This window comes from Filicampus tigris, chromosome 2 (genome assembly GCF_054856515.1).
Source record: "Filicampus tigris isolate MCC_2025a chromosome 2, RoL_Ftig_1.0, whole genome shotgun sequence".
Taxonomy (NCBI): Eukaryota; Metazoa; Chordata; class Actinopteri; order Syngnathiformes; family Syngnathidae; genus Filicampus; species Filicampus tigris.
This window is the reverse complement of record NC_141218.1, coordinates 17,315,583-17,323,464: the sequence shown is the minus strand read 5'-3', so window position 1 is coordinate 17,323,464 and position 7,882 is coordinate 17,315,583. Positions and strand designations below refer to the sequence as shown.

Genomic DNA, 7,882 nt, shown 5'->3' with positions numbered 1-7,882 from the left:
GATGGACTAAAACGGTTCAATCGGGCATCCGTCAGTGACGTACAGACGGACCGATCCGTCACATAGACGGAGTGCCCAGCCCCGTTGCCGAGTTTCACCTATCGCGGTGCTGAAACATCACCCGTGATAAACGGAGGGCCACTGTCAAAGCATTTTAATTTGTGGAAGCACCATTTTATGTTAAATATGACACACAGAATTATGAGTAAGGAACTGAAACCACAAATACAGGCATACATCTTCCCTATGTTTTTCTAAGGAAGTGCTGTGGGTTTTTACGTATAAAAGCTGGGTTAACCCTCACCAGCACATACGGCCAACGCACACACACACACACACGCACATACACACAGAGTCTGTTTAACAACTTCCGTGTAGGAGGTGACTTCAAGGGGTGACTCACTTTCGGCTTGCCTTTGAACCCAGCTGGGTCTTTCGGGTGTCCTCAAACCTCATTAAAGCCGCATGTGGCACACATACATGACAGCACTGCTGCATCCTGTGACTATTTACTGCATGTGGTTTCTGTGAACCCCCGTGGCATCCAACGACGACCAAGGTCTCTGATGTTCTCGCTGGTGCTGTGTCTTTGAACATGACATCTGTTGGGTTGGCCGTATGAGTAATACTGCAAGTGTACCGCTGTAACCTGCTGTGTCCGCCACATTGTACATCTGTTGAATGCGTTCAGATGGCTGTAAAGTGTCTCATTGATCCGTCATGATGATAATGATGATGTTGGCACATTTCGCTTTTAGGCTACTCATTGTAAATTGAGATACTTGACATCACACGGGGTTTTTACCGCCATTTCGACCATGCTGTTCTTATTTAATAGAGACAAGTTGGGTCAGCATGAAATTAACACAACGGCATGTTTTTACTGTACTGCACAGATTTGCACATCATGTACAGTGATTCTCCTGTTCACAGATTTTTTTTCAATATTTAGAAGGCTTATTAGAGGTTCATCCTCATTTTTTTTTTAATTGTTTAGGTTAGAAAAAAAATCTATGTATTTGTAATGGGTGTCAATTATACGCAGATTGCTATTTGCGCCCGGTCCCTATCCCCCCTGTGACTATAGGGGGGGGGGGGTTCACTGTAAAACAAATAAGAAATATAGTCGTGGATATTTGGGCAGTCAACAAACAAACATAACGTGGCTGACACATGTTGGTTAAAAATATCTGTGTGTAATTATTTTCGCAAGGTTTCAATCATTGGGGTCAAGTTGACTGGAAAGACTGGAAAAGAATCGGTCGGGGAAGGGTTCATCTAGGGCTAATTATGTTTCTGTTTCTTATTCTTAAAGGACTGAAAAGTGACAGGTGTGTTCCCAAACTGTAAAGGTTATGTTCAAAGGCTACACAAACTCTATACACTTAAAACTCAACTTGTGTACTTCTTTCAGGATCGTGCAGGATGCAGGTGCTCCAGTTAAAACGAGGTGGCTCCCCCGTCAGCAAGAAGAGGAAATGAAAATATTTACTATTATTACAACTTAAGCCTGAGCCCACAGAACAAGTTGGCCTTATTCATCATGACCCAGACGAGACATTTTAAAATATTACAATAACGCGTTACCAGACTCCGGGTGCAAAAGCGGGAGCTAAAAAAAACTTGACCTTCCTTAACTGATGATTGAAACACAATGTGATCATTGTTTCAATTTGTACTTTGTCGACTCCCGAGTAAATGAAGATGCAGCACACAGGAGTTAAAAAGTCAGATTTTTTTATTTTTTATTTAATGAAATCACATAAAAAAATCACTTCAGAACTGCAGTTTTTGAAAGTATCGAACACTTGAATTCACATTTTATTACTTGATAGTTACTGTAAGTGTTTCTCTTTTAAATGATGGTAAGACGAGGACAAAAACAAGAGATTTGCATCGAAATTCTTTCAACAGTGCTTCGGCTCCAGGCCCAAATGTTATGTTGGACTTCCTTTTGAAAGTTTCATAGAATATTGCAGCACTTAACACTCAGACATAGACAACTCTAAGTGAGGACATTTATCACCAATGATGTGTCAAAATTCTTGTGCAGGATGCCGCTAAGATTGTTTGTTTTCAGTGAAAACGACAGTTCAAAAAAAATAACAGTAATCAGTAAAAAAAAAAAAAAAAAAAAAAAGACCTTTTAAAAAAATCACAGTGCTACTGATCACGTTCTGAGTGCCAAAATTAAATCAAAATGTGTCATATTTTTTGTAACACTTTTTGTGTCCAGGAGCTGCAAGCATTGTACTTTTCTTAAATAAATAATATCCAATAAGGAATATAAAAACAACTGTAACAACCATTTTGAACTGTTGAAAGAGGTTAACACCTACATAAATACAGTTAGCTTAAATAAATAAATTAAAAAGTATAAATATATTGTTTACTGTACAGAAAAAAAAAAAACAATGCGCTTGTGCAGGAAAATATAAAATGCTGCCTTTTTTTTTTTTTTTTTTTTAATTCCAGATTGATCTCTTTCTTTGCGGATGTTGAATCAGATTCAGTTCAGTCTGAAACTTCTCTTCACACAGTCAGGAAGCAGCAAATGTTCCTTTTCCTTCTTCTTGAACTTCTTGTTTTTACCTAGTGCCTGACACAATTCCATTCCAGTCCATCCTCTGGGCCATCCGATATTCCACTTTCAGATGTGGCCGCCTTCTCCTGAGGCCTGCAGGGACACGCTGAGCTGTCCATTTTCTTTTTTACGTGAACATCCAGCAAGGGGTGAAGAGGACACCCCCTGTTTCCCTTCTTCATCCGTCTGTCTGTGTTCCTTTGCTTTTCACCAGGACTTCCTTCCGTGGTTTGCTTTTTTTTCTATTTTGAGGTAGTATCTCCGCTCCTTTGCCTAACACGAGAGGAGAAAAGACAGCAGACAATGAGATAAGCGTTGCGATTTATACAATAACGTGGAAGGAAACGTGCGTCAGTGTGAGATATTAGCCCTGCGCTTCGCTACACTGTCTAGTCTATTTGTGTAACTCGGGGCAAAATATGGACAGGAGTGCTGAAACGTTTTGGCATCAGGTGCCATTTGAGTTATATCATAACTCCCTATATGATATGATTCACTACTGAACAGACATTTATTATTAGACTGTATAACATAGCATTTGTTGGTAAATGATTTGGGGCTTTTGAGTAAAGTTTGTCCATGGTTTCATTTGTTTTTAAATGTATTTTGTGGGCCAGGCCAAATTCCCTCACAGGCCATATATGACTCACGAACCGTAGGTTTTCCACCCTTGCTCTAGACCAGGGATGGGCAACTGCCGACAGCATGTGCAAGTGACACCAATCTCTCTGGGCGCTCGATTCATTAAAAAAATACAAATAAAAACATTACAAAATTGTTTTCAGGGGGAAATTTTGAACATATTTTCTCTACAAGAGTGGACCCCCATAGACTCATGGTTCAGCATCCATGGAGTCACCTATTTGCTGATTTTTTTTTAATCTTTTTTTTTTTTTATTTCTTATTATTATTCTGTCACATCTTTTTAAAAATGTTTCATTTTGTGTGTGTTTTGAGCCAACCACTGATTTTGTGGATATGTTTATCTGCGTGTTTCTTTTTCCTCCTTCTTGGATTCTGGAGCCAAAAAAATATTGGTATGCCACCAAAGTAGTAATTTACCCATAAAATTACGCATTGAATCGGGGGGTTTGATTATCCCGATGCCGTTCGCGGGCAAGATGGAGTCGAGGACGACACACTGGATTGGCTTCTGGTTAATTGGAAGGAGCACTGAGTGGGAACTGATCTAAAAGTCATCTCCTGTATATGAACACTACTAAGAGCCCTACATCAGGTACTTTTCAAATTTAGAAAAATCTGCATTTTTCTATGGACGATTTTGAATAGAAAACCACTAAATGCCCTAAACATACTGAGATTGTACTCACCCTTCTTTGTCTCTTCAGTGGTTGGACGCTAACCCTAACTTGACCTTCTCCTCATTCTCTACATCATATGCTCCCCGCTTGTGAAACCTGGAATCAATCAGAAAACGGGGCTTAAACGACTATTTATGCCTACTTGTCACACATGTCAACCTATCAAATTCCCTATACAGCTCGATTGTGCACATGTCTGTGGAACTGCGTGTGTTTACGTGTCGTGGGGCGCACCTTAGCATGAGTAAAAGGCCGATGATGGTGAGACAGATGGAGGAGAGAACCACGGCCACCACGGCCAGAGCAGTGGTGCGGTTGTAGCCCTCCTGAGGTTTCTCAACGGGCAGGGTGAAGAACTCACACCTCTTCCCGGAGTAACTCGGATGGCACCTGCACACGGACAGAAAGAATCATTCATGATTCATGGATAGAAAATTTCCAGCTAAGTACTAGTTACACCAAATTTTCCAAGGGGAGATAATACATATAGATAGGGCGACGATGGCCGTCAATTATACGCGAATTTACGCTATTCACGAGCCGGCCCAATCAACATGCCCTGTGAACATAAATTATGACTCACAACTCACCCCCCCAAAAAAAAAACCCAAAAAACGAAGCGATGGTTCATAACTTGAAAAACATTTACGGTGCCAATGTACTTGCATGAAATCTGGTTGTTTATACATTATACTAAAATAGAATTTCTACAGCTATTTGAAAGTTCTAAAGTCGAACAATTTTTCAATTTTGTTCATGGTTCATTACCATTCATTCTCAAAAATTCCCATTAATTCCCATGGAAAGTTTCCAATTTTGAAATTGGATGTGGCACTCACACACAGGAGGGAAGTCGGATGTCCTTCAGGTACTGACAGGTGCCGTGGATGCAGAAATCTTTATACTTCTTCAGGCAAGGATTCCTCTTCTTTCCTTTCCCTTTCCCCTTCTTTCTTCCCTTCCCTCGCCTTTTCTGTCCTTCTGTGCGTTCCGCCTCCAGGATGCCAGATGGGTCTTGGGGCTTGGTTGACAGAGCAACTAAATAAAACACACACATTGTCAACAAGTCGAATAGACATGTGATCATCTTTGATAATGCTCAAAACCTCACCTCTTGGCATTTCCACGTCATCATCCCCGGACGCGCTGTCCTCATATTCATCGCCATCGCTGTAGTATTCATCATCATACTCCTCATCCTCATCCTCCAGCGATGTTGCGAGTGTTGCGCCTCCTCTGCTCTCCTCCTCTGGCCGCCCGTCTTTGCTGGGGTCCTGGAGGTTGACGACAGCCGTGTGCCGCTGCCTGTCACTGTCATACCGGTCCACCGCCGCACCGCACACCAGTCTGGACGCCACTGGAGAAAAACACAACAATAGGAAGAGGTTAGGAAGCACATGGACTGGGATTGCTTGCGTTGGGTTGAAGTGAGGGGGGTGCCAAGGTGGGCGGACCTCTGTGGACAAGTTGAAACATGCTCATGAGGGTTTGAAAGGGTGGGTGGACTGCAAGCCTTTTTTATGTTAGAGGCACCACGGACTCGCACGTAAAACTATTGGGGGGGGGGGGCTCTTCTTTACTACCTTGCTCAAGGGCACACTGGAGCTGAATTGACAATGCCGAATCCCTGAGGCGCTTTTGGCATATAAACAATTTAAGTCTAGTTCTTCAGTTATACAATAAAACGTTTCCCTGAATTTACAAGCCTCCACATTCAAGAGTTGTGAGCAGACGGGCAAGCGAATGTCAGGCAAGAATTTGAGTTAAAAATAAAGGGATCCAGTTACATAAAAGCACGCTCTGAAATAGTGAGACGGCCCCATTAGCTTCTGGATAGTCCTGGCATCGAGAAAATGGTTGGTGGAAAAAAGGTTAGCAGGTTTACAAGTCATTTTATAGCACGGTCGTGGCTTGTTGCTTTTTATAACGACGCTAATGCGGCACGGTGTCACGCAGAGAGAGGCATTAATAACAAAAATAATGGAAGTTATTCAACATGTAAGCTTACCCAGGGCGTGAAGCAGCAAAAGTACAACACTCCAAATCCTCATGATTAGCAAGTCTCCTTTAAGTGGGGGGGAAGCTTAAAAAAAAAATCTTCAATAATAAATAATCCTTTTCTTTTTTTTTTTTTTTTTTTTTGCTTCTTTGTTTTTTTCTGGTGGGTTTGCGTCAGTTTATTCCGCCAGGTTTCGACCTCTTGGTGGTACCTCACACGAAGTGAGCGCGTGTGTAATGCGAAGCGAAAGAGCGTCAAAAGAGAGGCTCCGGAGTATTTAAGGGACAAGCGATCTTGGCCGCGCCCCCCCCCCCCCCCCCCCCACACACACACACACGCACGCGTACACACTCGCACACACATTGCAATAAATTCTCATTATCCACACTGCATCCCAGTAATGATCACACTAGGTGCTATAAACATTACTCATTGCAGTATTGAAAGTAAAAAAACAAAATACATAAATACACAATAATTAACTGTACACATGTAAATATTAGCAATCACAAACACTTCCGTTTTTAACCATACAAAGTGATAGAAAAGAATTGAGTAAACAATAAAATTAAAGTATTTTATCTGATTTCGAGAGCACTGTGGCTTTGGGGATTCACAGATTATTCCGCTAACAGATTGAAAATGTCGTAAATATATCCGTTCACCACAAATAACCACTCAAAGGAAAGGGAAACCGGCGGCAGTGAGAGGGCATTAGAACATTCTTTGCTCGCGCGCACAGCCTTGTGGTGATTCATAGTACTGCAAACCTTAGGCTAAAGACTTCTGGAGCTAATCAGTCAAGTTAACTGTCAGACAGCCTAGTGTCCAAAGAATGAGACGAGATTGGAGATGTTAGTGGTGAAGTAAAATCCTATAGCGATGGCTTCAGGAACGCAAAAATCTCTCTGGCAAATGTTAACACCGCTGACAAATATTAGTAATTAAAACAAGAACAAGAACGGCTTTCACTTGAGGATACCACGAAGGAAAGCCACCGCTGTCCAAAAAAACATTGCCACGGATTTGAAATGCGCAGAAAGCAATACTGCCAAACTCTTGTGTGGACAAATGAAGCCAAACTTCAACACCAACATCAACCCAATTTCAATTGTGCAGTATTGTGGAGGGGGAATCATGATTTGGGACTGCTTTACTGCCCCTGGGCCTGAACACATTGTCATCATTGACAGAAAAATGAATTTGTCTGTTATCAAGATACTGTATTTTGCTGGAGAACTTGGGAGCATCTGGTGATCATTTGAAGCTCAACACAACGGACTGAAGTAAATCATGAACTAAATGGCTTCAACAGAAGAAAATAAACATTGAAGATGATATGGGATGACCAGAACAGAGTTTTTCCACAGACATTAGAAGAATATTGTTGAATTTAACATTTTGTTTACAGGAATGGTTTAATATTCTTTCTGATCTGCAACTATACATGAAACATTTGTTTGAGGTTAATGCTGCCAAAAGAGACTGAAGCAGTTAATCTATCCAAACGTTCACATACTTTTTTCACCCTGCATTGTGATGTTTACGTATGTTAGGTTCAATAAAAACATTGAAACATAAACTGTAATTGTTTGTGTGGTATCATTTTAGAAGTTTAGAAGTTTATTGTTGTGACTCAGATCACACTTGATGACCAGTTTATCAACTCTCAGCTCAACTTTATTTAGATTTCCTTAAAAAAAAGAAAATCTGAAAAAAAGGCTTGTTCTAGAGAAAAATCTACAGTAACATCAACGCTATATAAAAAAAACCCTTCACAATTAAAAAGCAACATCGATGCAATATTTTTTGCAACTTCACGACACACAATCACAAGTGAATTAACCCTTTCATACAAAGTGGTCACTACAGTGGACAGCTATTTAAAAGTTGCTTTCGCCTATATCAATTGATTAATTAATCTAAGAAATATATTTATATTTTAAATAATAACATAAAATCATACTTAATGCATGT

At 40.7% G+C, this 7,882-nt stretch overlaps 1 protein-coding gene across 2 annotated transcripts; it reads right to left on the bottom strand.

Moving 5' to 3' along the window:
* Positions 1-1,720: 1,720 nt before the first annotated feature.
* Positions 1,721-6,143, bottom strand: hbegfa (heparin-binding EGF-like growth factor a). 2 transcript variants are annotated; one of them, XM_086024614.1, is made up of 6 exons: positions 5,915-6,143; positions 5,018-5,263; positions 4,746-4,944; positions 4,141-4,296; positions 3,916-4,002; positions 1,721-2,857 (listed from the first exon to the last, which is right to left on the bottom strand). In XM_086024614.1, exons 1-5 carry the CDS (start codon positions 5,955-5,957, stop codon positions 3,930-3,932), a joined length of 717 nt encoding a protein of 238 aa, XP_085880740.1. In that variant the 5' UTR covers positions 5,958-6,143; the 3' UTR covers positions 1,721-2,857; positions 3,916-3,929. The 2 variants fall into 2 exon arrangements, with proteins under 2 accessions (XP_085880740.1, XP_085880741.1); XM_086024615.1 differs by lacking the exon at positions 3,916-4,002.
* Between the last annotated feature and the right edge of the window lie 1,739 nt (positions 6,144-7,882).

Bases quoted from the DNA above. Each gene is read 5' to 3' on its own strand.
- hbegfa (XM_086024614.1), bottom strand. From the start codon at position 5,957: ATGAGGATTTGGAGTGTTGTACTTTTGCTGCTTCACGCCCTGG. The intron at 5,264-5,914 runs GTAAGCTTACAT...GTTTTTCTCCAG, and splicing joins TTTGCTGCTTCACGCCCTGG to TGGCGTCCAGACTGGTGTGC. The intron at 4,945-5,017 runs GTGAGGTTTTGA...TGTTTTATTTAG, and splicing joins TGACGTGGAAATGCCAAGAG to TTGCTCTGTCAACCAAGCCC.